At 38.8% G+C, this 26,654-nt stretch overlaps 1 protein-coding gene across 12 annotated transcripts in view; it reads right to left on the reverse strand.

Moving 5' to 3' along the window:
* DOCK9 (dedicator of cytokinesis 9) overlaps window positions 1-26,654 on the reverse strand; it is a 293,010-nt gene that overhangs the window by 103,562 nt on the left and 162,794 nt on the right. For 11 of the 12 annotated variants that reach the window (XM_036250431.1, XM_036250430.1, XM_036250427.1 and 8 more), the window contains exons 4-12: window positions 25,195-25,277; window positions 23,053-23,122; window positions 21,121-21,216; window positions 20,018-20,152; window positions 13,602-13,776; window positions 12,131-12,198; window positions 2,189-2,263; window positions 778-918; window positions 299-502 (exon numbers count right to left, since the gene is read on the reverse strand). In XM_036250431.1, the coding sequence (XP_036106324.1) occupies window positions 299-502; window positions 778-918; window positions 2,189-2,263; window positions 12,131-12,198; window positions 13,602-13,776; window positions 20,018-20,152; window positions 21,121-21,216; window positions 23,053-23,122; window positions 25,195-25,277 (1,047 nt within the window). Of the gene's footprint in view, window positions 1-298; window positions 503-777; window positions 919-2,188; window positions 2,264-12,130; window positions 12,199-13,601; window positions 13,777-20,017; window positions 20,153-21,120; window positions 21,217-23,052; window positions 23,123-25,194; window positions 25,278-26,654 lie in introns of those variants that run through there. The other variant, XM_036250432.1, reaches the window with a different exon arrangement.

Below are 26,654 nucleotides of genomic sequence, written 5' to 3' on the forward strand. Positions count from 1 at the left end.
TCCTTGGTAAGGATAAAAAAAAGAAGAAGCACCTAGTGCTAAACTGGTTAACTGATCAACAGTTCATCATCTGCTAAAATAGGCTATTTGGCGGGAGAGGCAACTAGCAGAAAGTTTAGAAAAGGGGAATGAGGAATTCACAATCACTTCTCACAGTTTGCTTTTACTGTCTAATTAGATAAGCTGTCAATATAATCAATAGTCTCACCCCAAGTATGCATTATAAAGACTCTATGTATTTACAGAGCACATGCAAGGTAAGTGTCAGTAGCATGACTGCTGGGCTCCAGCCCCCCACCTGCTTCGGATACTGCATAGCGGCTTCATGAAGGATGTCCTGAAGGGCAGGAGAGCTCTGCCCACTGCCATTCATCAGAGCGGGGGACGTGCTGGCCAGCATCTGCCTCACTGAGAAGTGGTTCAGGTCCACGTGGAAATCGGCAGAAATCTTTCGGTTGTACTTTATGTCAAACAGGGATAGAGTAACAAAGAAAGGCTCTACCTAAACAAAACAAAACAATCCAGACCATCACTGTGGCTCAAAGTACTAGACTTATTTATGACTGCTGCTATAAATTACTGCTAAAGAGAAATAGCCTCAATCCCGATCCTTTGTCACAAACATCCTGTCCCTGTAGGCTAAACAAGCCCCCACATCCTGATCTAAACCTGTACCTCCTTGATACCAGGAACCAGGATTTCATGTCCCGACTGCACTGCAATGGCACAATAGAAACCTCTGACTGTTTTTTCAGAAATTAAAAAAAAAACAATTACATTTGTAGTGGGTCCTTCTTCATTTTCAGCAACACAGCATTGCAAATTGAAAGATAAATCATTGCACTTGACAAGAATTCTTTTTCCAAACTTCTCTTCAAATGGTTTCACTTCTGGCTCAGCTGATGAGAAGTCAAGCTTCTTTTTTAAAAAAGTAAACATATAAATACATTATGCTCACATTAAAAAAAAATTTCATAATAAATGCCCTAAGGAAACTGACATATGGAAAAGCCATAAATGCCATTACTCACAATAGTGCTACTATTTTATAAGTTTATATAGTTTATAATAACAGTCAAAAATGATGGTATAGCTACTCAATGGATTATCATACAGAGTTTAAAAATTATGGTTATGAACAACTCAGTGTCCATCGAGAGATGAATAGATACACAAAATGTGATATATACATACAATGGAATATTATTATTCAGCCGCAAAAAGAAATAGAATTCTGACACATGCTATAACATGGATAGACCTTGAAAACATTATATTACATGGAATAAGCCAGACACAGAAGGACAAATATTGTATGCTTTCACATATATGAAGTTTCTAAAATAGCAAATTCACAAAGACAGAAGGTGAAATAGAGGTTACCAGGGTGAGGGGAAGTTGTCGTTTAGTGGGTACAGAGTCTCTGTGAGGTATGATGAAAAGTTCTGGAAGTGGACAGTGGTGACGGTGGCACAGCATCATAAATGTTCTTAACCACTAAACTGCACACTTAAAAAGGGTTATCACGGTGAGTTCCATGTTATGTATACTGTATCACAACAAGTAAAATATGGTCAAAAAGTGAAAAAATGTATATGATTATAAAGTCACTGAAGAAACATAGAACAACATTTATTATTCAAGTTAAGTGGGGAAAAGAAGTTCTAAAAAAAAAGGCCACAGATGAAAAGGGGAAAACACAGAAGGAAGTACTGCAGAACCACATCTCCAGAGCCACCCCATTTGTGGGCAGCCCTGCTGGTGCTCATCATGCCATGTCTTGGATTTTGCTGGGACATAGATGTGCATTTTGTGCACTGCCAGTTGTACCTGGGACTGAGCTTGGGCTAGTCAGGAAACATTATCGCCCACCAGGCATCTGCAGCGATGTGTGTTATTTTCTGACTTATTTTATGGAGTAAGTTACATGTTCTTTGTGGACCTGAAAATGTCTTTGGATAAATCTCACTCAATTTTCAACAATCTACTGAATATCAAATGTTCACAATGTTGGGCTATGGTAATGAGATTATAAGTTATTTTTATTTTTCCTCTTCCCCTTGAATTTTCTATACTGTTGTTATACTGTTTGTCAATTCAAAATAAAAAAATAAAGAAAGAAATAATCTGTCAAAAGTTTTCTTTCCCAAACTTAGTTTTACATTTTAAACATTAAAAGAGTTCCTACCTGGGCATCGGGGTCCAAGTAAAAAAGTTTAACTCTGCTTTCACTTTTCAGTTTGATTTCTGCTTCTCGGGTACTCTGAAAAGATAAGCAAAAAAATATACAAATTACATTTAAAAATAACCCATTGTCTTACAGAGGTGTCCGAGGATGTTTGTAGGATGGCCTGCAGAGCCAGGCTGCCAGATGACTCTGCCCTCAGCTCGAGGAGTCAGCCGCATGCCAAGGAACAAGGACAGACTGGCAAGCAGGTAGCACACAGTGAGAGTGCTGTGGGAGGAAAAAGAGGTCAGCACCTGATCCCTGCCCTTATGAGGCTGACAATCAACTGGAGAGTCAGAAACAATACAAAGAAAGCAAAAGAGAGTAAGTAAGCATTACTAACAAGAAAGGCTTCATAATGTAATGGAATAGGGACTGGGCTTTGCAAGAAAGGGTGGAATTTAGACAGCAAAAAGGAAGAAAACAAACATTTGAAGCTGAATGAAGAGGATGCACAGCATGGATAGATAGATACAGAGTGAGGAAATGAACCCAGATAGTGGAAAAATTTAGGGTCCACTTAAGACTGAGGGTACAAGCAACAGAAGAGAAAAGAATCTGTTTTGAATGGCAGGATACAGAAAACTATGGCAGATACTGAAGGACAGCCACAGGTGTCTGTGGCAGGGAGGAAGTATCGATGATTCTTTAAGCAAACATTTACTGAGCACCTATTATGTGCCAGGCACTAGGGACACAAACATGAATGAAACAAAGGAATAATAGCTTAGAAGACAGGATATGAATGGACAATAAGAATGGCAGAAGAAAGCATAAGGGACAGTGACAGCTAACCTGGACCAGGAGGGGAAAGTCAGGACAAAGCTCCCAGAGGAAAGCCTATCTTGAAGGACCAGAACATTTGACCAGGAAAGGAGCAAAGAGCACTTTAGGAGGAGGTAGTGCAGGTACAAAGGTGCAAGTCACACCTGAGCAATTATTTAATCATTGGTTATAACTGACTGTTTGGGCACAATGGAGAAAGTAAAGAAAAATGAGTCTGGGATTTGTATGTTGAGGAATGGGGATTTCATTAGAAATCCAAAAAAATCATGCAGTATTTTAAGCAAGGGAATAAAATAACCTTGCATTTCAGGAGCATCATCTGGGCAGGGCTGAGGTATTGGACTAAAAGGAGAAAGACAAAGAGGCCCACATGGTCTCTCCTGGGTTATCAAAACTGCCTCTCAGTTCCACAGCAAGGCCCATAACAAATTCCACATTCCTAGCTGGAGTAGTCTGCTGACTCAATCCATTACCTGAAATAGATAGTTCAGGAAGAAGAGCAAGTCTGTGGAAAAGGGTATAAATTAGAGTTTGGAGTTATCTGTGGGACTTCCAACTGGAAACATCTAGTAGACAGCTAGAGAGATGAAATTTGAGCACAAGGTAGGGATGAAGGCTAGAATCACAGACTTGAGAAGAGAAGCCATCGAGGGAAGGAGACATATGATGGCAGAGATGGGTACTGGAGAATTGGGTTTTGGGAACAGAAAGATGACGATTCTAAGATACCTACAAGACAAAGTCATCTCCAACCACATTTATTATTTCTCATACCCAGTGCCTCTAATCTATATCCTGCTCTTCTTGTTACTCTCCATCTCAATGGTTAAATCTATAAATCTATAGAATGTCCTCTCTCATGTGCTCCTTTCTGCAAAGATCACAAGTCACATCTCAGCCTGTGATGGGTCAGTGAGAGTCACAGAGTAGAGTGTATCTTGTTCTCTCTGCTGATGGCTGAACAAGGTTTATTATTACATTTCTAATCATGGCTAACAAGAAATTGGGCATTGCCTTAATTTTCTCAGGCATGTAGCTGTTAAAATAGGTTCTTAGCATTGACTTGAATTTTATCATAACTGTATTTAACCAATAGTCTATAGGTCTAGCAAAATGAAATGACCACCAGAATACTAACTAAGAAACTGGATTTTAGTGGTAGTTCAGTCATTAACTAGCGGTGTAAACTTGAGCAAGTCACTTGCCTCCTTGGTCTCTATTTTCATTTCTAAATAAAAATATTGAACAAGATGATGGCTCAGGTCTCTTGCCACAGAAAAGTTTATCTTGATGCTCTCTCTGAGAGCTTCAGGCTTCTGGAGGGTAAGGGGCATTCCTACAGATCGTCTGCTCATGCTTACCAGGGAAAACACGTGCCCGTGGCTGAGGCAAGCTCCTATCACCTTTCTTAATTTTTCCATCAAAAGAGCCAGAACATGTGTATACAGAATCTACTTAATTGAACTCAAAGAATTTGCTTCACTTTGACAGAGCCATAATGTTTCCTAACAAACACATCAGTATGAGGGGCTGTGAGCCACCAACAATAATGCATCCCACTCCTGAATTTCTGCTTGAGTCCTTCAACAAAGGTGAATGCTTTCATCTCAGACACTGGAGCAAAGCAGTGGGTTCTCCATGTAGGTGTAATTCCTAGAGCCTTTCTGAAAGATGCTCATTGTCCCAAGCTGACTGGGCTAGGACATGAAAAATAAATCAAGCAAGAATGACTGCCATGACTCGATACAAATAGAGGACAAACAGGGATGCAGACACATGAAAAGAATAAAGTCAACAACTAGCCAAAATAAACTCAAAGCATTTTGATGTTGTCGCTATATCCAAGAGATAGAGTCTTCACTAGAGAAATCACTTAAGAGGAAAGATTGGACAACTTTATATGTTAAAATAACCGAAAAGCTTATAATCCACCTTACATGCACGGACAGTTCTGCTATGACAGACAGAACAGCAAACTCAGCTTCTCAAAGTTCCTCCTATCCTTCCCAAAGCCCAGGATGCGTTAAACAGAGGGGATGCCCGATAAACAGTGTTTGAGGAAATTACCAAGTAAAACCTAGATTGTAAGAAAATGAGGCTCAGGAGTGGCAAGGCCTTGCCCCAGGGTCAGGGAATAATAATTATCTGGAAGTATCATAATGATAAACTGAGTATTTATTGATAATAGCAAATATCTCTATGCTAGGTATCCTATGTGCACATTCAAAGTTTGTACAAACTTAGGAGGCAGGTACTATTATTATCCTTGTTTAAAAGAGAAGACACTGAGGCATGAGAGGTAAATACTTTGCCTAGGAACTCACCACATTAAATAGAAGCCTGGCTTCCGAAGCTGTCTGGTTTCACAACCCAGGCTCTTATTAGACAAGAAACAAAATATGTAAAGAATATGAACAGGCCAGTCAGACAGAAAGAAATCCAAATGGCAAATAAATATATGAAAATATAAAAAATATCACTACTAAGCAGTGAAATGCAAATTAAAGCAGTGAAACACCACTTTCTGGCGAGGATGCAGAAAATGGAAATGTGAATTGTTACAACCTACGGGGAAAGTAACCTGTATTAAAAGTATTAAGAAAACATTAACCTCTGATCCAGAAATCCCACTTTGGAAAATTTCTCCTATTGAAATAAAAATACTTGTATTTAAGCTCATAAATATATTATAATGTTTATTGTGTGTTTGTAGAGGCTAAAAATGGAAAATAACCTAAGTGTTCATAAGTAAAAAAGTGTGTTCGTAAGTAAAAACATAGTAAAAAAAAAGTGTGCAATATCCAAATCTAGAATATTATGCAGCCATGAAAATGAGTGAACTAGATGCAGGGACAGCTATGAAATACTTTTAAGTGATAGAACAAGCTGCAGAGTAACATATACATCACGAGCATATTTTTAAAAAATCATTTAAAACACTACATACATGTTTATGTTTCTATGAGTAACTGGTTTAGTGAAAGAGGAATTACAACAGGTTAATAACATGGGTGCTCTAAGGAATGTGGCAATGAAGCATGAGGAAGAAGAATCACTTTTCTTTATATAACTTTGGATATTTTGTTGTTAATCCTCATCCAAGAATATTTTTTCCATTAATTTTTTAAGAGAGAGTGGAAGGGAGGAAAGGAAAGGGAGGGGGAGAAAGAGAGAGAGAGAGAGAGAGAGACAGAGACAGAGACAGAGACATAGATGTGAGAGAGACACATCAATTGTTTAACTCCAGAATGCATGCCCCAAACAGGGCCAGGGAGGGAATCTGCTACATGTGCCCATGACCAGGAATCAAACCCATGACCCTTCAGCTCTACTTGATGCTCTAACAACTAAGCATAATGGCCAGGGCTAATTTTGGATATTTTTACTTACAGTAAGCACATTTATTTTTACTTAAATTTTAGTAAAGACAAATTTGTTATGTACTCTCACAATTGAAAAGGCCTACAAAATATAGCTGTGAAAACAAAACAAAAACATTATCCCACAGACTATGCCATCTAACACTTTTCAAAGTGACAGAAACCAGCTCTGCTTTTAAAATAACCTGTGGTTAGTTCATACTGTGGAGGTAGGAAGAACTTGACTGGTGCTTCCCCAAACCCTGTAGCTGCTGTTCTATCCATAGCCCCATCTAATACTTTGGGCTCAGTATAGAGGAAAATGGACAATGACAAAGCTGTTCTCTGTAAAAACTGGCACTTGCTCAGAAGTCAAAGAAGAGAATGATTTGTAGAACAAAGGCTATTCCCCCACTTCTGTAAACCCTAAGTTTAACCACGAATGACACACCCTGACAATGTTTTCTCCCCTGTCTTAAGGGGTAATAATGGACCAAACATTTCAAGTTTCAAGAGGGACTGCTGTAGGCCTACTTTACATCTTTTTTTTTATCCTCACCCAAGGATATTTTTCCATTTTTGTACAGATAGAGTGGGAGGGAGAGAGAGGAAGGGAGAGAGAGTGAGAAACATCGACGTGAAGGGACACATCGAGGGGCTGCCACCCGCACGACCAACCAGGGCCCGAAGTACGTGCCCTTAGCGGGAACCGAACCTGGGTCTCTCCGGACCGCAGGCCAACGCTCTAACCGCTGAGCCAAACTGGCCAGGGCCCTACTTTACATCTTAAGGTTACCTCTGAGCACAGACAAAACCATCAAAGGTCAAAGACTATGGCCAACAGCATTTTATTTTGAAAATGAGTTATCAGAATGATACTGTGTTGATTGCTTGTTCCTTTAAACAGAATGAGTTAAAATAGGAAAATTTAGCAAAATCCTTTGAGGCCAGAAAATATACTTTTTAATTCAAAGAGCTGTCATGATTTGTTCTGTTTCCACTACTTCCAAGATACCCAACTCCCCAGGACCATCCATCCTGGGTCACAAAGCTATCGTAAAGCATTATCGAATAAGAAGGCCCCAGACATGGAACGCCAGCTGCCCTCACAAACACTACCCTCGCCAAGTCCTTTGGATCATAATACAATTACACAGTTTTCTGGATTAGGATATAGGGAAGAAAACATCTGTTGCAGACTTGGTTTACAAAATCAGCAAAGGTGTCTGTGAAACTGGGTTCTGATATGTACTGCTGAGCTTAGCCACCCAACCCTACTCAACCTCGTCATAAAGGTTGGGACACCATTCTTTATTCTGTGCATAACTGTGGAAGATTTACCCAGAAAGATAAGTGCCTTAGCTAAAGAGAAGTTATAAGGTATTTGGATGTGAGCAATTTTGGGTTAACATAAAATAATGCTTCTCTTTCAGACCAAATTCAGGTGAGGTGTTGTTCTCTGTGGACTGGGGGAAAAAAAGACTCAGCCCAGCTGGTGTGGTTCAGTGGACTAAGAGGTCCTACTTCGATTCCTGGTCAGGGCACATGCCCCAATTGTGGGCTTGATCCCCAGTAGGGGGCATGCAGAAGGCAGCCCACTAATGCTTCTCACATCGATGTTTCTCTCTCTCCCTTCTTTTCTTTCTAAAAAAAATCAATAAAAACATTAAAAAAAAAAAAGCTAAAAAAATAAAACAAAAACTGGAGGAGAAAAATATAAGTTAGAAGCATGAAGGTTTTCTTCATACTGTCTCTACACAAGGAGGGGATATATGTCCCAATGTCACCGAAGATAAATATAACCAGAGAAAGAAATTAAATAGTAATCAGGTTTAATAATCTGGTCACATTAACCCTAGACTTTGAAGAGTTAACTAACTTTATAGTTTATATAACCAATAAAAATGTTTATAAGACTAAGTACTCTGATGCTATAAATGCTGTTAAATTGACAACAAACATGTTTGGTTTCATATTAGACAAAAGGAAGAAAAGAACAGGTTTTAGGGTAAATACAGCATGTTGCCTAATAAAATAACAATATTCAACACTAAATGTACAAACAACATAAGGGCCAAGAATATACAAAATATTCTGAAACCTAAGTTCATATCATCCCCTACCACATGTAAAGGGCCCCTCCATTACATTCCAGAATGAGACTTCAGTTATTTTTGTACTAAAACAACTTCCTGTCACTCATATCCTCTTTGGTCATGTCTCAGTCACAGTGGAAAACAAAAACCAGGCGAACAGGATAAATGAAGCAGAAAGAAGAGTTGACCAGAGAGGAATTGCTGTTAAATTATACCTTTAACAGCTTTCTGCCTGCCCCCACTGTTCTAGTCTTTTCTCCAAAATCTTAACTGTGGCCTGATCACCAGCTGGGCCCTTTCTTACACCTTCCTTCCCTGGTACTGACCTTGTAACTTTGTCATCCCCTGATTAAACTCCCCTCCTTGTACAGCTCTGCTTCCAGCCTCTCTCCCTCCCCGCTCCCACTCTGTACACTTCAATCACAAATTCTCCACTACTGAATCCATTCCTTCTAAAACCAGATGACCAGTTATTGGTCAATATCCCTGCTTTCTTAACAGGTATAAATGATCACCACTCCAGATACACTGGAGGGAGGTGTAAACAGCCAAAACCACACTTATACTCGGGGCCCTAGATTGTAAAGGAGCTGAGAGCCGGGCACAGTAGGAACCTGGGCCCCTCACACTGTGCACCACAAAGGCAACACCCATGGATGGACACCTGCCACCTAAGAGCATGATGGCAGCATGATGAAGGATAATACATCTTAATTTTCTTTATTCTTTTTTTTACCCTTTGAAAAATGACCTTTTGCCTCTTTCTACCTTCTTAAATGAAAGTATCTTTAAAACACTTGAGAGCCAGGGATAAAAAGACAACAGTTAAGCCCCTTATAATGCTGCATGTTTCATGACCCACAGTAAAAAATACATTTACATCACAACCCAATGCACATGCAATATCTGTATCTATAGCTATAGTTATAATGTAATATATATCATCATTAAGAGCAGTGTGCTTCACATTCTCTATTCAATTCTATCCTTTTTTAAAATTTTTTTTTTTTTTTTTTTTTTTATCCTCACCCGAGGACATTTTTCCATTTTTTTTTGCACAGATAGAGTGGGAGGGAGAGAGAGGAAGAGAGAGAGAAACATCGACGTGAAAGGGACACATCGAGTGGCTGCCACCCGCAAGACCAACCAGGGCCAGGGACAAACTGCAACCGAGGTACATGCCCTTAGCGGGAACCAAACCCGGGTCTCTCCGGACCGCAGGCCGATGCTCTAACCGCTGAGCCAAACCGGCGAGGGCTAAAAATTAAATTTTTTTTTTTGTTTTTTATCCTCTATCCTTTTTTTATTAAAAATCTCGGTCACACAATGTGGAGCTAAAGAAGCCTGACACAGAGAGTGCACACTGCATGATTCCATCTACAGGAAGGTCTAGAAGAGCTGAGACTAATCCACAATGACAGAGATCAAAAGAACGGGCATATCAGCTGGAGGGGTTACAAGACAGTCTGCTGGGTGCTGGAAATGTTCTATGTATTGAGATCTATGGTGGTTATCTGGGTACACAAATGTGAAATCCATCAAGCTGTACAATTAGTACTTGATAATTCAGTGTATGTAAGTACTACTTCAATTAAAAAATAAAAAATAAAACAAAATGTAAATAAGAAATGGGGGTTGAAACCAATTAAATTGATTTTACCCACTAAAATAGCTTCAGCTACATGGTTTTTACGCCCCATTTGAAAATGGCTCCAAATATGAATGAATATATATATATATATATTTAAATCTCCCTAGGTCTTAGGATCAAGGAATTCTGAATTATGCTAGCTAGGTAGTAGTAGGCAATGAGAGAAGAAAGGAGAGCACAACTCCTGTATGTCTTCACAAGAAAGAATACAGATTTCTAATTAATCAACATTAGGCTCAAATAATGAGTTTTTTCCTAGGTATCCACTGTGTTCACCCAGTAAGTGTAGAAAGTTACTTTTAGAATTGTATTGCATATATTATCTGTTTCAACAAATGTTTGCTTTGAGAAATTATGAAGCCCCAAACATCTAGAAATAAAAAGCAAATCTCAATGTAAAATAAGATGCACAGAAGTTCATAACACGAAAAAGCAAACACACCAAAACTCTCTCCAGCCTAAAAGGTGGTTACAATGGTGGTACTAAAATTAGCTTTAATAGGCAGGTGCTAAAAAGATATTGTGGTAACAGTCAAGTTTTAAGAAAAACAATATTCTGAGGTCCTAGCCAGGGAGGGAGATTTTATATTTTAGAACCATTTTGTCTAACGGAAAGGTCAAAGCTGAATGCTAGTCTATTTATAATCGTATATAGATAAACCATGTTTTCTATTACAGTGTTTAAGATGTGGGTGTGTGCAGTTTCTATTTCATTGTATTTGGGGGGAAAAGAATAGAAAGGCAGTAACAGAGTAAGCATAGAAAGAGCTAGAGAAGACAAAGATATTTCTCTCATTTAAAAAAGAAGTCATTCATAGATGCACATAAGGAAACAAGTACAAGAATATTCATTGTAACACTGTAACAGAAAACACTAAAAATAATAGAACAACTAATATAAAAGCTTACACAATGGGATAAGCAAGATCTATATGTCAATTTGGATGGAGCTCAAAACCATGCTGAATTAAAAAATAAAAACAAGTGCAAAATAATATGTTAGCCTTTATATAACATTTTTAATATAACATTTTTAAACATACAAAACACAACCATATATGTCATTATAACAGATATACTGATAAGGATAAAAATTAAATGGGAGTAACCCCAGAAAACTCTTAATAGTGGTTGTCTCTGGGTGAGGTTGCAGAAAAAGGATGGAATGGAGTAAGAACGATGTTTAAAAAAAATTATAACTTGGTATTTTCTTTCTTTAAAATATATGGAAGCTAGAAACATAGTAACAAGTGTTGAATCTGGGTGGTGGGAATATAGTTGTTTTGTTCTTTGTGTTTTTCAGTAAAACTTGTAAGGTTCTCAAAATTATAAAAAACAGGTGTAACTTTATTTCATTCAGAATGACCCATGAACAATTTATAGGTTACCCCTCTCTGGTTTAGAGGCAAGATTCCCATGGAATCATCATCTTTGGAATTGTGTCTATTAACTGAATAAGGGCTGCATAAGTACTTGTTACCATGTGTATTTTGGTCATTTCTTCAGTACTTGTAATACAGTACTAAATATTATGGAGGGAAAAACACATAAAGCAGCGACCTGCAACCTTTTTCATCTCATGACACATAAACTAATTACTAAAATTCTACAACACACCAAAAAATGTTAAATTTTTGTTGATCTGACAAAAAAATAGGTATAATTTTGAATGAATCAAAAGACAGCTATTATTGTGTTGGCTGTTGGAGGTCAGTGTCTCTGACTAAATAATCAGGTATTGCATGTTTTAAAAATTCTTATGGCATACCAGTTGAAAACACTGACTTAAAGATATACTTTGTAAGGCACTTTCTGGAAAACAGACTGAAATTTGACTCAGACTACTAGTATATTTCACCTCAGCAAATATCAAAGCTAGAAATGAAAGAGCAGGAACTACAATGTCATTTTAATGATTTACTACAATATAACTCCTAATCATTTCAACAGATGAAATGAGAAATAGTTTAATATCATTCTATGTAGAGCAAAAGATTTAAGATGATGTTACCTTGACAAGTTCAGGCAGATAGCTATCTAAACCAGAACCGGAACCTTCCAATTTGCTTTGTTCATCATCTAAAATGGCAAAAAAGATTACCTGAGTCACTTGCAGTTGAACATACATATTTTTTAAAAGAGGAGGAGGAAGGCCATTTCTCTTATGTGCCCTAGAACGCAGTGGATTTCAACTCTGGATGTCCATTAGAAACACCTTGGAGCTTTATTTTTTATTTTTTTTAATAATCCTTACCCGAGGACATTTTTGCATTTATCTTCAGATAGAGCAGGAGAGAGAGAGGAAGGAAGAGAGAGAGAGAAACATCAATGTGAGACAGACACATCGACTAGCTACCACCCACACGACCCCAACCAGGGCCGGGGACAAACTGCAACCGAGGTACATGCCCTTAGTGGAAACCGAACCCGGGACTCTCTGGTCCGCAGGCCGATGAACACCTTGGAGCTTTAAAAAAAGAACTCTGACGGCCCTGGCCAGTTTTGCTCAGTAGTAAGAGCATAGGTCTTGTGCACTGAAGGGTTGAGTGTTTGATTCCTGGGCAAGGGCACGTACCTGGGTTGCAGATTCGATTCCAGGCCTAGGTCAGGGTGAGTATAAGAGGCAAACAATTGATGTGTCTCTTTCACATCAATGTTTCTCTCTCTCTCCTCCTCTCTCCCTCCCTTCCACTCTCTCTAATATCAGTGGAAAATATGTATATGTATTCTCAGGTGAGGGGTGAAGATTAACAACAAAAATCAATAAACTATTCTTTAAAAAAAACAAAAAAACAAAAACAAACTCTGATGCCCAGGCCCAATGGTGAGAGTTCATCATTTGATAGGTGGTACAGCATGAACAGACACTGTCTAATTAGAACTGATACTAGCCATGAACATCAGCTCACAGGACCACACCCATCAGACATGCTGAAAGTCAGGCCTCCTCAGGCCAACTAAGTCAGAATCTTGGTGGGACCAAAAAAAAAGAATTTTTAAAAAAGTTCCTAGGCATTTCTAAGACACAGACAGAGTTGAGAATCACCTGTCTAAAGACCTGAAAAAACAAACCAAAAAAACATACATTATCTTTCTTAATCTTCCCCTTAATCAGCAAATTCCATTTTTTAGTCCCATTTTATAGGTGAGTAAACCAACACTCAGAAAATGTAAGCAGCTTGCCCAAGGTCTCACAGCTGAAAAAATGGTATTTATTGCTAGGATTCAAACTCAGTTCTTCCTTTCTGCTTCCAAATCCTGTGGTTCTTCCAATTACATGATTTCTTTATAACAATGATGTCAGGGTAGTAAACTGTAATGTGACAAAATGTCTTTTAGATAGGCTCTCTGTGAAAAGCAAACATCTGCCTCACCTCTCATGTACATGTGCAATATATTTGTCTACTTTCTATGCCTTCTGGCAAAATTAAAGGACACCTGCAGAATGTACCCTGCACTTGGGGAAAGCTAGACCTACCTACCTTCATGAGAGTCTCCATTTCGCTTTTCTTGCATGGCAGCTTCAAAATTGAGCTGGAGAATCTTGTTTAGAGTTGTGATCCATTCTTCCATTTCTACTTCACTGTCTGCTGCCAAAAGATAACTGCTTTTGTCCTGCATCTTGAGCTCAAAAGCAAAACGCCTGACTTTGTTGTTCTGAAATGGAACAGAGGGTAAAGAGATATATTTTAAAAGAATTGGAATGGCCTTAAACATTTTCTCTTTATTATTTGCTGATGGATGCTATCACATTGGCATTTCAGAACAAGCCCCCTCTCCATAAAACCCATCAATGTCCACCTTTCCTGCTTTATTTTCTCCATAGCTTTGTTTTTCCATCTGACATACTCCATAGTTTAAATACTCATCTTATTTGCTGTCTGTCCCCTCCAATGGAATGGAAGTTCCTCAAGGCAGAGATTTCATTTGCTCAATGCTGTATCCCCATTTCTAGAATGCTGCCTGACAAATAAAAGGCTTTTGAAAGATATCTGAGCAAATGAAATTTCACTGAAAATGTTCAATCCCTCCAGTCCCCCCCCCCCCCCCTTTTAATGAACTAGTGTGTGGTATTACGTTTTTAAAAGCAAACTATTATCTATGAACTTGCTTGACTTCCTTTTCTAGAACTTTCTCATCGCTATGAGTCCCAAAAGGTATTGGCACTGTGTCTATCTTCCCAGTCCCTCGTGCCTGTAGTTTTTACGCCTGTGAAAGGGTATTTGACTCAAAGTATATAAACAGTAGTCCACATGCATTAAATGAAGGATGAATGTGTCCTAGACTAGGGTTTCTCAAGCTCTGCACTACTGATATTTGGACTGGTAATTCTGTTCTGGAGGTGTCCTGTGCACTGTAGATGGTTTAGCAGCATCCCTGCCTGGCCTTACCCGTTAGATGCCAGTAGCATTCCCCTCCAGTTGTGGAGATCAAAACGTGTCTCTAGATATTGCTAAACATCCCCAAGGGGGGGGGGGGTGTAAAATCATCCCCTGTGATTGCATTAGATAGAGGTTAAGCTCTAAGGATCATGGCACAAGATTCCTTGTAGGTAAAGGCTGAGGGACATGGTATCACAAACTCCTGCCAATCTGTTCGGTGCGGAGCAGATCCCTTGTCCACTGAAATTCTAGCTGGTCAGCTGCAGTCCCTGTGGGGGCTTCTCAGTGCAGGTCTCAGGGACACAGACACCCTCCCAAAGGCCTCTCAGTGTAGTTCTCAGAAACAGGAAGGGAGGGGAGTGCTGCTCCCAGCAAAGCCACACAAACTGCTGTGTACAGACTGCCCACTGTGGGTGCCCTAATTGCTGCCCTGGACCTCACTTCAACTTCACTTCAAGGCAAGAATCAGAATCAAAGTCTGGAAGTGAAAAGAGTTTTCTTTTTCCTCACGATTCTGAAAGTAAAATGTTAAAGGGGGTGTGGGTAGAACATTAGGCCTTGATCCTGAATTATTCCTTATCTACAAAATAAGTATAATCACTCCAAGCTTCTAAAATACTTTGAGGGCTTAACATTCTAGCCTGAATTCCATACAGGACTAGTTTAAAATTTTACTTTAGGCATTTCTTTGAACTCACAGCACTGATCAACTAATTTTTAATAATGTCTAATAGCAATATATTTTTTAAAGACCCCAAAACACTTAAATCACAACTTTGGGGAGCTTGGCTCACAATGGATATGGATAAAAACAAATGATTTTAACTTTCTGAAGCCTTAGATACAATTTATTAAATGAAAAACACCATCAGCCACATCTACAAAAGAATATGCAGTCAGAACCTCAGATTCTGACGTCCCTCCAGAGACTGAATGATAGCCCAGAGATGCTGTACTTACAAATCATGTATGCGCTGTGCCAAAGACCAGCAACAAAACTCTTATGAAACAAAGCAATTACTTCCTACTTTCCAAATGCCAGAAAGCTCAACTAAAAAGTAACTTAAATAGTCTCTCAACTTAAAAAGATAAATCAAACTCCTACTTGGGAATCCCATACAAGAAATTAAATTGCCATCACAGACCAATTCACTCTGGTGCTCCTAACTTTACACTGAGAATAAACATACTGTGATATAATTAGGTTTCTACAGTGGCAGCTTTCAGGTCAGGTTGGGTTACTAGCCAGAAGATATCCACATGCCAATTAGTTGTTGACACATAATAATTTTCAGTGTTAAGTGATGCTTTACTCTTGATCCAGGGCCCAAATACACTTTCATGTATTCCACTCCTCTCCCAATCTGGGGGTGGGGGGTTCTGCACAGTTTTGTTTTTTAATTAGTTAACAATAATTAACAACACCAAGATTTGACTTAAATTTTGTATTTCCACCTCTCTTGAAAAACCCGATGATCTGGCAACCCTAATCTGGTGTTTCCACCTGGCAGCATCCTCTTTAAGTGGGACCACCGGCTGTCACAGTCCCGAGTATTCACTATTGCTTTACACCCTGTTCTCTTCTGTCACTTAATTATCTGCTTAGCTCCTGAAAATATCTGAGTTTGGACCGTCAACTTCTACTTGTAGCCATGATAAAGTAACAGGGTCTGGACTTACTCTCCCATCATAACTACTAGAAAACTGGACAGAATGGATAAAACAACTGTTTTCAGATATTTGACGATAGGGAGGGCAGCTCTGGGATCCCTGAGAGAAGGGAAATGAATGAAGTGAGCCCTACCACCACCTCAGCTTTTTGCCTGGAGGCAATATCTGGGTCATGGCTCAGGAAGGGAAACCCAAACAGAGTCCTTCAGTTTCCCTGAGTTGAAGAGACAGACTGGAGGTCAGGAAGACCCAGGTGGCTAGAACTTGCAGGGCAATTTTCAGTATGAGAACAGAGCTCTTAGCACAAAAAACAAAAGAGATCCAAACTTTGTAGAAATTCAGTCTCACATTCACTATTTGTATATTTTCTTTTTTTATGTTATGCCTTAACTAAAAACTTACCAAAAAGTAAAAATCAAGACACAATAACTTAAAATTCAGGTCACCAGAGATAAAAAGAAGATCATAAAGAACAGGGACTAAGAATAAAATCAGATTCCAAAACAACATGGTCACCTAGAAGATAATGAAATGCCTTTAAATTCTAAGGTAAATTTTATGGGATTTTCTATATCCAACCAAACTATTAGTTAAGTATAAGTGCAAAAATAAAGATATTTGCAGATATGCTAACCCTAAAAATATTAACATCTTACACATAATTTCTCAAAAAGCTACTGGAGGATGTACTCCTCCAAAATAAGAAAGTAAAATAAGAAGGAAGACGACATAGGGTCCTTGAAACAGGGAACCCAACACAGGGGAGAAGGTAAAGGGAATTTTCAGGATGGTGGTTGTGCAGAGGCTTGAAATACATTTGATGCAATTACATTTAATGCTTGAATGACATGGGTTTGAACTGCACAAGTCCACTTATATGTGTATTTTTTCAATAAATATATGGGATGCCCTGGCCGGTGTGGCTCAGTGATTAGTGTCAGCCCTCATAGCAAAGGGTCAGGGGTTCAGTTCTTGGTCAAGGGCCCGTGCCTGGGTTTCAGGTTTAATCCCTGGCCCCAGTCATGGCATGTGCAGGAGGCAACCAATCGATGTGTCTCTTTCACATTGATGTTTCTCTCTCTCTCCCCATCCTCCCTTTCCCCTTCCACTCTCTCTAAAAAAATAAAATATTCAGAAGTCTATTATAAAAAGTTAAAATTTATAAAAACTCATCCATACATGGCACAAACATAAAAATGCAGGATATATATATAGTATACAAAACATGTATTAATCTACTGTTTATGTTGTTGGTAAGGCTTCTGGTCAACAATAGTTAGGTTCTGAGGGAGTCAAAAATTATACATGGATTTTGGACTCTGCAGGTGGTTGGTGCCCCTAATCCTTATGTTGTTCAAGGGCCAAATGTAGTCCAGATTGGAGCAGAAAGGAAGGAAGCAGGAGCTAAAATCCTATCACCAGCACATAATGTCCACAACTGATGAATGAAGAGCACAAACACTCCTTCCGGCAATATGAAGACAAGTCCCAGAAAAACTAATGAAAAGAGTTGAACATGACCATGTTAGGAGAGTGAGGAGTGGGTGAGGTGGGGGTGATGCAGGCAGGACTGTGCCTTTAGTGTTAGCTTTCTGCACTGTTTGAACAATTACTTAAGTGAAAATGCAATGTAATTTTAAGTAAACATGCATACATAAACAAGTATACCTGAGGGTCAAACCAAAGAGTTGTGAGTCTAAAATTAACCACTCTGGCTCCACAAAACAACCTTTCTGGTAGAATCAAGCTTCTGACTGATGTCATTAGCTAACGTTGAGCCATTTTAAGGGGGAATTCTCTGATAGTAGTGACAGTATCTATTGTGAGCAGTTGTCAAGGAGATTGTTCATTAATCACACAGTGCCCTCTGTATGAGGGCCCCCAAGAGAAATGCTTGAATGATCTTCATTCTGAGATCGCCTGAGCAGCTTCTGACTAATTAGATTGTATCTGTGTGCTGTGTGACTGAACCGGTCTCCCAGCTGGGAAGTGCAGGGCCCAGTTTATTGCCCACCAAAGCTGGTATTAGATCTTTATAACACATATTTTTTCCTTACCTTAATTCCACTTTACCTCCTCCCTACCCTGACTTTTTGTTTACCTTTCTGCTTTCAAACCCACTTTAAATATATGGTATCCTTGTAAGTTGCAGCCTTAAATCTTCCTGAAAAATGGCAGGGGACTGGGTAGATGGCTAGATTGTCGAACAGAGAGGAAAACTGGCAATCTGCTTTCAAAGACAATTCTACAAAGGTATGAAAGGAGAACACCAAACTGGCAAAAGCAGCTCTTTGGGAAAGGGAGCAACTGGGGTCAACAAGAACTTCCACATTATCAGTATTGTCTGATTGTCATAATATGTATATATTTGTGTATTATCTATAATCAAAGATAATTGTTTTTTATCCTCACTAGAGGACATTTTTCCATTTTTTGTTCAGATAGAGTGGGAGGGAGGGAGGGAGGGAGGGAGAGAGGGAGGGAGGGAGGGAGAAACACTGATGTGAAAGGAACACATCAAGTGGTTGCTACCCACATGACCCGACCAGGGCCGGGGACAAACCGCAACCGAGGTACGCACCCTTAGTGGGAACCGAACCCAGGCCTCTCTGGACCGCAGGCTGACACTCTAACCTCTGAACCAAACCAGCCAAGGCCAAAGATAATTATTTTTTAAATCTTCACCCAAGGGCATTTTTCCATTTTTTTGCTCAGATAGAGTGGAAGAGGAAGAGAGAGAGAAACATCGACGTGAAAGGGACACATCGAGCGGCTGCCACCCCCATGACCCAACTAGGGCCAGAGACAAACTGCAACCGAGGTACATGCTCTTAGTGGGAACCGAACCTGGGTCTCTCAGGACCGCAGGCTGACACTCTAACCGCTAAGCCAAACCAGCCAGGGCCAAAGATAATTTTTAAGAATAACTCTACAACTGCAATAGCACTATGACAAAAATATCTAATACTGGCTGCTGAATGCTTACCATGTGCCAGTACTATTCTAAGCTCTTCCATCAATTAATCTCAGAAACCATATTTGATACGATTACCATCCCTATTTAACAAAGGAGGAAACTAAGGCACAGAGAGGTTAAATAGTTTCTCCAAGGTTACACAGTTGCTACGTGGTAGAGCAGGGATTTGAACTCAGTTTGGATCTGAAACCTAATCTCTTGAGCAATATACTACTCTGCCATTGGTCTATGGTGGTAGTGATAAAAGTCATCACTGAAATGCTAAGAACTGTACTAAATATTTCCAAGTTAGCTCAACCAATACTCCCACTTACCCTGTTAAGGAAGCATTATCATTATCTGAATTTGGAAAATGAAGAAACTTCAGGTAACAGCTGTCCAAGGTCAGCTAAAAGGTGGCTGAGCCAGGTTTTAAAAAACATTTTTTCCTTTATTGATTTTAGAGGAGAGGAAGGGAGAGGGAGAGAGAGACAGAAACATCGATGAGAGAGAACACCGACTGGCTGCCTCCTGCATGCCCCTTATTGGGAATTTGGCCCACAACCTGGGCATGTGCCCTGACCGAGAATCGAACAGGTGACCTCTTGGTGCCTGGGTCGACGCTCAACCACTGAGCCACACTGGCCAGGTGGCTGAGTCAGGTTTTAAACACAAGATCTTAAGCACAAGAACTACTACAACATAATTCTGCCTCTATGTTATACCTGCCATCTTTTAAAAAACAAAAAACAAACCTTATCTCATTTGAAGTCAGCTATTATATTTCTACCACAAAAGTGCCATTTTTGGAAGTGTTTGTTTGAATTTGCTCATTCACAGATGGTACCTTTACAAATAGAAAACTTTATACAATTATTTCCATATTTACCTGAACCACACCCATACAGGAATCCAAAAATATTGATCCTTTAGGTTCTTTGGAGATCTTTTCATCTTTGTAAAAATTCAAATTGTAGGATCCATCACCAAGTTGAATCAGGTGGAAAAACCGTCTTTTAAATGACTAAGAGAAAAATATACACAAAGCTATTGTTTCAAAATGAAGAGTCACAATCTCTATTAATAACTTACAATTTGACACATGAAAACCAGTTCAGTTCTCTTCAAATGAAATTTAATTCTGGCCAATGCCATAGGTAACTGGGTGAGTTAAGACTCTCCTTCACATCTAATAATTCCACTGCATTTCAATTCTAAGAATGTGACTCACCTAACATCTACAGGTCATTTTTCTCACCACGGAATTTGGGATTTTACATACCTATCCAAAAGCAGTGCAGTGAGTTCTTATTTGGGATGCAGCTCAGAGCTATGAAAACTTTCTCAAATCCCCAGGGTTCCTTGCTCACACAGAATAGAAACTGTCTCGTGACACTGAATGATTTTCCAGCCTCAGGATTAAAACAGTCAGCATTTCCCCGTGATATAATTTTTATCTCCCTCTCCATTCTGTCTTCTTTCCATTGCTTCTTTTCTCTTTATTGTTAGTCCTGGTCTTTCTCTTGCCCTATGTCTCTCCTGAGTAGATTTTTACACTGGTTTTACTTTCCTGTTTGCAACCTTCTTCCACATGACCATTTTACCTTTAGTCCTCAATTTTTACTTCACTTGACTGTCGCAGTAGACCTCCGCAAAAACGCTTAGGTTTAGCCTCTTGGGGATGTTCTTTGAGGTGCCAAGTACCATTTTTGTAATTAATATAGAGAAAAAAGACTGTGTTCACAATTGGACCTTCATACCAGCCCAATGACGATCTCTTCACACTGGTGGTGAGAGGGTGATGGGGTGCATGGGTGGAAGTGTCTGTACGAATGGGGGTTGATCTCACTAACCAAAGGGAGCATCTTAGTAACCAGACAATGTCACTTTCATCAGAAAGAATAGTACACCTCTTCACCTTGAGCATTATTCCTAAGACCTACAGCAAAGAGGGTTTATCAGAGGGGAAAACAGGGTGGCAGGCCTCCTTACCCTCATGGTCACACTTATCGCACTGTTCATGTTGCCTTTGTACAGCCAACCATGCTTGGTGATTCCACCCTTCTGAGAGCCCAGGGAGGCAGCATCCTAGGAGAGAAGAAAAACACTGCAGTCACTCTCCTGTTATTATCTGTTATTTGCTGTGAGCCTGGTTAATAAAAAGATCACTCATTTGATGCCAGCTTGCCCTTTGACCCTTTATTGGAGTAACCATCTAACACTAACACCTGCAAGTCACTTTAGAGTTCACTTAACAGGGAAAGAGAGGAACAAGCCTAAATTTCTGAAACCCTGGTCCATTAAAAGGCAAAGCTAGTTCCAGTACAAATTTTTATTTGTAAGTGTTTAATGAGCCACAGAAAGTACATACCATACTTGACCACTCAGGTTGTAAGGTCTCGCCTGGTTTCATGAAAAATGTTTTTAAATTACAATCCCCTATAATTGAAGGACAAAAGCAAATTCCTGGAAAACTTCCCAGAGGCTTAGTTCAGGGAAAGGTGAATAAAGACAGGAAGGAAGGAAATGTGAGGCAATGAAGAAAAGAGAGGTAACATAACGAGGCAACAGAAAGGAAGGAAAGAGGGAAGAATGTAACAGAGACAGAGGAAAGGAGGAGAGAAAGGAAACAGCTAGAAAAGTAAAGAAACATGCTTCTTCAAGTTCTGACCCCAGGCTCAGACATCTGGGTTTAAGAGGGTGCAGCTGCCAGCTGCTGCTAAAAATATAGGCATATATTTGTACACATAAACAGACCGATGAAATATATGCACACACAAATACACAATCTAGCAAGTCTTCCACACTCTTTAAGAGTGCTCCCATGTGACTTTCTTCCCCTTTAAGGTTGTGCCCAATACACACTTCAGGAGGTACCCTGGGAAGAGAAGGCCACACAGTGTCAGGTTACCCAGCTCACACCTCCTAAACTTAGTCTCTAATTACGATCCTCATTTTTGTAATCAAGCAGACAACTGCATAAAGACCCATTTTATGCTTTGTTTTGGACCAGCTCAATATTAATATTGGTGGTTTTATTGTTGTTATTATTGGCAGTAACAGAAGTAACTTTTCTGTCTAGGATTTTGCACTTTGCTTTGTGTGTCCTTACGTGTATTATTTTAATTGGTCCTCCTCTTACTATTAATCAGTACCAAGTTTTTAGTATCTTGTTTTTCATTTTGAATGACTACCTCTGCTTCCCAGAATTACTTAAAAAGTGGTTTCTAAAATAATTTGCTGTCAAGGACATTACTAAAATTCTTGAGTGGCTGGTGTTATTGGCTTAGCTGACAATTAAAAAAGAAAAGAAAAACTAAACTCACGATGAGGTATCCAGTAGTGAGCAGAGGAAAATGAGAAATACAGCACTAGCTGTATTCGATGGGCAGCACCAGCATTTAGTAGGTTTCCCTTGCTCAGTGGACATAGTCACCTTCATGCCTTGCTCTCTTTGTACACTTTCCTAGCCCTAATAATTTCTCCAGTAGTAGGGGAAGCAGGGTTGTTAAAATCAGAGCTTCTGAGTACTACATACTTCACTCAAAGCAATCACTGAAAAACAGCCATTTAAAATTTACTGGCTACCAGTTTGTTTTAAGACATCCTGTTGAAAAACAACATAAATGTAAGGTCTAAGTAATCTTGATATCTTTTAATAGTGTAGCCAAATCTTATCCAGCCCTTTGAAAATGATCTCAGAACAAATAAACAGGACCAGGAGAACACGCTACGTATGCTAAGCAGTCAAGTAGAAACAGAAACCGTATTTCAATCAATCAAACAACACATTAAAAAAAAAAAAAATTCTTCCCGTTTCAAGAAATTCCAATTCCTGTTTTGGCTAAATGTTGGTAATTTTCTAATTAATCTTCTAGGTCTGTAAAATCAATCAATTTTTAAATCTGTGCGTAATCATCCTACCTCGTCTTTGTCAACTTCCTCATCAACTTCATAGACATGAACTGGAAGTTTATCCAACTTGGCCACTTTGCTTTAAAAAGAAGAAAAAAAACTTGTTTTATAAATACCTGATCCATGACGAGATACTGCATTTCTTCTTCCATCAGAAGAACCAGCATTTAACAAATCCAAAGTTGGCCCACTCAGATAAAGATAAAAACCATCAATGTCATTGCTTTTCACATTGGAGTTAAGACAACTCCAAAAGCTATGTAGAAAAGACAGAATATGCTTTTATTCTGGTTGGTTAGGCTCAGCAGTTAGAGTTGGCCCGAGGACCAAAGGGTCACAGGTTTGATTCTTGGTCAAGGGCATGTATCTGGGGTTGCAAATTTGATCCCTGGCCCCAGTCAGGGTCATGTGGGAAGCAACTGATCAATGTATCTCTCTCACATTGATTTAAATAAAGAAAAAATGGCATAGCTTGTTGGGAGTTACACAGGTATTTTAAAATGGGAAAGTTTATTAATAAATAAAGACTTGGTGGGCATTAATGACAAAAACATGACAATAACAATAGCGGGTAGCATTTATTAAACAAGTATGTGCTAGGTACTGTGCTATGTACTTCATGTGTTTTCTCCTTAGTCCTTTTGATGGTGGGGACTGGTGTTAAAACCATTTAATAGATTAGAAAACTGAGGCTTACTGAGAGCAGAGCAAGTAGATGACACAGGCAGATGTAGAACAGAATCTGTTTTTAATCATTGTTACAATCTTCCCTCTCATTCTCATCATAATCAGAAACTTACTAATGCCAAAAAGTAAACTCTACCAGCAATAAAAGTAAAGTATTATATAGTAAGTACAACATATCTCACAGTCTATGAAAATAGTACTAACAAAACTATCAGCAAAAATAAGTTAATCTGATCAAATGGGAAGAATTCAGAAATTCCCACATGAGTATTGGGTGAACATAGAGCTAAGAGGCATGCCCTTCAGGAGAAGATACTGCTGGAGGGAATGTTCTCAGCTGAGGTTTAAAAAATAGGCATTTGGTGCTTATTTGGTGTGGCTTGGTAGATTGAGCACCATCCCATGGACTGAGAGGTCACGGTTCGATTCCCGGTCAGGGCACATGCCCAGGATTGCAGGCTCAATCCCCTGTAAGAGGCATGCAGGAGGCAGCCAATGGATGTCTCACTCTCATATCGATGTTTCTATCTCTCTCTCCCTTCCTCTCTCTCTAAAAAATAAAAAAAATAATAATTTTTTAAAAATAAATAAAATAAAAAGAGAAATTTGGGAAGTTGGCTAAACCCTCTTAAGGAATAGCTTAAGAAAAAACAAATAGCTAGGTCCATCAATCTGTATAAATAGATTAAACCCATAGATGTAACAAACACAAAGAAAAATATATTAATAGGATCTCAAGTAAAATTTTCATTGGCAATGGCTACTCCTGAAACACAATCCATCATTATTTACTTTCAATTTTCATAATAAACTACACTTAAATTTGCCAATTGAATCATTTAAAGACATACCATTTTATAACAAATATCCTCTCAAGGTGAGACCTACCCACTCCTGGTTTACCTTAACCACCACTAATCAATCTAAACACGTGCTTTTTGTGTATTACAGAATGTGCTAATACTTTAAAGGAGGTAAAAAAATTTGTCTGGGAAAATGCTTGTTCTTTGATATACTTTTAACATAAAATTTTTTCAGTAAAAAAAATGAAGAAAAAATGTCATTCATTCAATATAAAACAAAATTTCTGTTTCTTAAAACTATTATTTTAAAAATAAAACACATTATAGCATATTTCAATACTCATACATTTTCTTTTTTATTTCTCACTGAAAGAATTTCACCTGTTTGTGCCTTATCAGTGGTATACTGAGAAGAATCACTGGACATAATTAAACCACCCCTGTGTTTACTACTGCCTGCCAATCCTAGGGTACTGGGATTGAGACCCATTATCAAATGCCCTGTAAACAACAGCTACCCAATATACACACAAACCATCTAGAAATATTTTCTCCAATTACTCTGATTGCTAGAAATTACATACGTCCCTCAATATTTTAAATACAAAGAGTTTTCCCTTTGTGTATAACCGCACCTTGTGTGGTCTGCCCATTTACTCACTTTGGAAGCTGTCGAAACTCTCCTGAGTAATCTTCATATTTATAGTTCACAAGATGCCAGTCAGAGTTGTAGGTTTTGATGCACTATTGAAGGTGGATTAAAAAAAATAGAAAGTATATGAGAGAAAAAATGTGGTGACTTACTGAGAACAGTTGGGAAGGTTTATGAATAAACACCCATACATACATCAAAAAAATTCTTACCTTTCAACACTCTCATGCCTGAATTCCACCATCAGAGGTTCCTGTGACACTTAAGAACCACTGAATCATTACCCTTGGGAGAGGGGTCACTTTAAGTTACTATCATTCGTAGTCTGACAAAAGATTTTACAGGGGACAAACTTCACCTCTTCTTGCTACTTTTACATAACAGTGTACAGTTTCTGACTTAAAAGCACTTGTTTTTTTAAAAAATTGTGTGGCCTCTACTAGAACATGAACATGAACAGAAAGTGTGAACCAAAAGACTCTTTCATGATATTTCCTAATATTGTAACTGGCTCTGTTAGTATTACATACATTTGCCCTCAATTTATCCTTCTACTTGTAAGGAACAGAGTGAGGTTATTAGGAGGAAAGATTCCATTTCACAGTGGCACCGTGACATCTTCATGTGTGCACAGAATGCACAAAGTATGGAGCATTCCACTGCCAATGATTCTATCGGTGATACAACCAACAGAGACTACATTAAACTACATGACAGACTCAATGGGCCGGCATGGTGTCTTTCGTTCATCTACCAGAAGGATCCACTGAGTAGAATATAGAGTCTGAACTTTATAAGGACGCATCTGCCAGATCTTCATATACATCAAATACATTATTAATAAGTCAAAATCAATAGTGTTTGATTTAGTTACCATCAGCTTAGCCCAAATAAATTTTCTGTGTGATCAGCTCTTGACTACATGTATGTACACTTCAGTATGGCAAAAGAAGTGAGTAAGTGAAAACATAGGTGATAAATGTGTTTATGTCTTACCAAGCTGACCCGACACTGGCTGTAACTAACATTGTGAACAAAGCCTCTGTTCTGCTGCCTTCTCTTCATTGTTTAATTACGCACCTTTTCATCTATTTCGTAGATGAAGGCCTTCTGAGGCAAACTGTCCTCCACCCCAAAGTTATAAAAATAACTACAGCAACAACAGAGAGTGCCTCTCTTGTGCCAGGCCCTACGCTGAGCACTTTACCGGCAAGGCTGTGAAGGGAAGGTAGTATAAGCTTTCATCAGTCAGAGAGGTGGAATAAACAGCAGAAAAGGGTTAAGGACAGAGTCAGATGTGGGAGATAAACAACTTTTCAATTTCTTGGCCACGTAGTTACAAATGTTTTTAAATACTATTTTATTCTTGTAAATGCTTTTAAAATTTTTTCAAAGCATTTTCACATTTAGAACATCAGACATCCACACTCAAAATTACATTCCAAAATCAATATGATTTCAGAATTATC

This window comes from Molossus molossus, unplaced genomic scaffold (genome assembly GCF_014108415.1).
Source record: "Molossus molossus isolate mMolMol1 unplaced genomic scaffold, mMolMol1.p scaffold_m16_p_9, whole genome shotgun sequence".
NCBI lineage: Eukaryota > Metazoa > Chordata > Mammalia > Chiroptera > Molossidae > Molossus > Molossus molossus.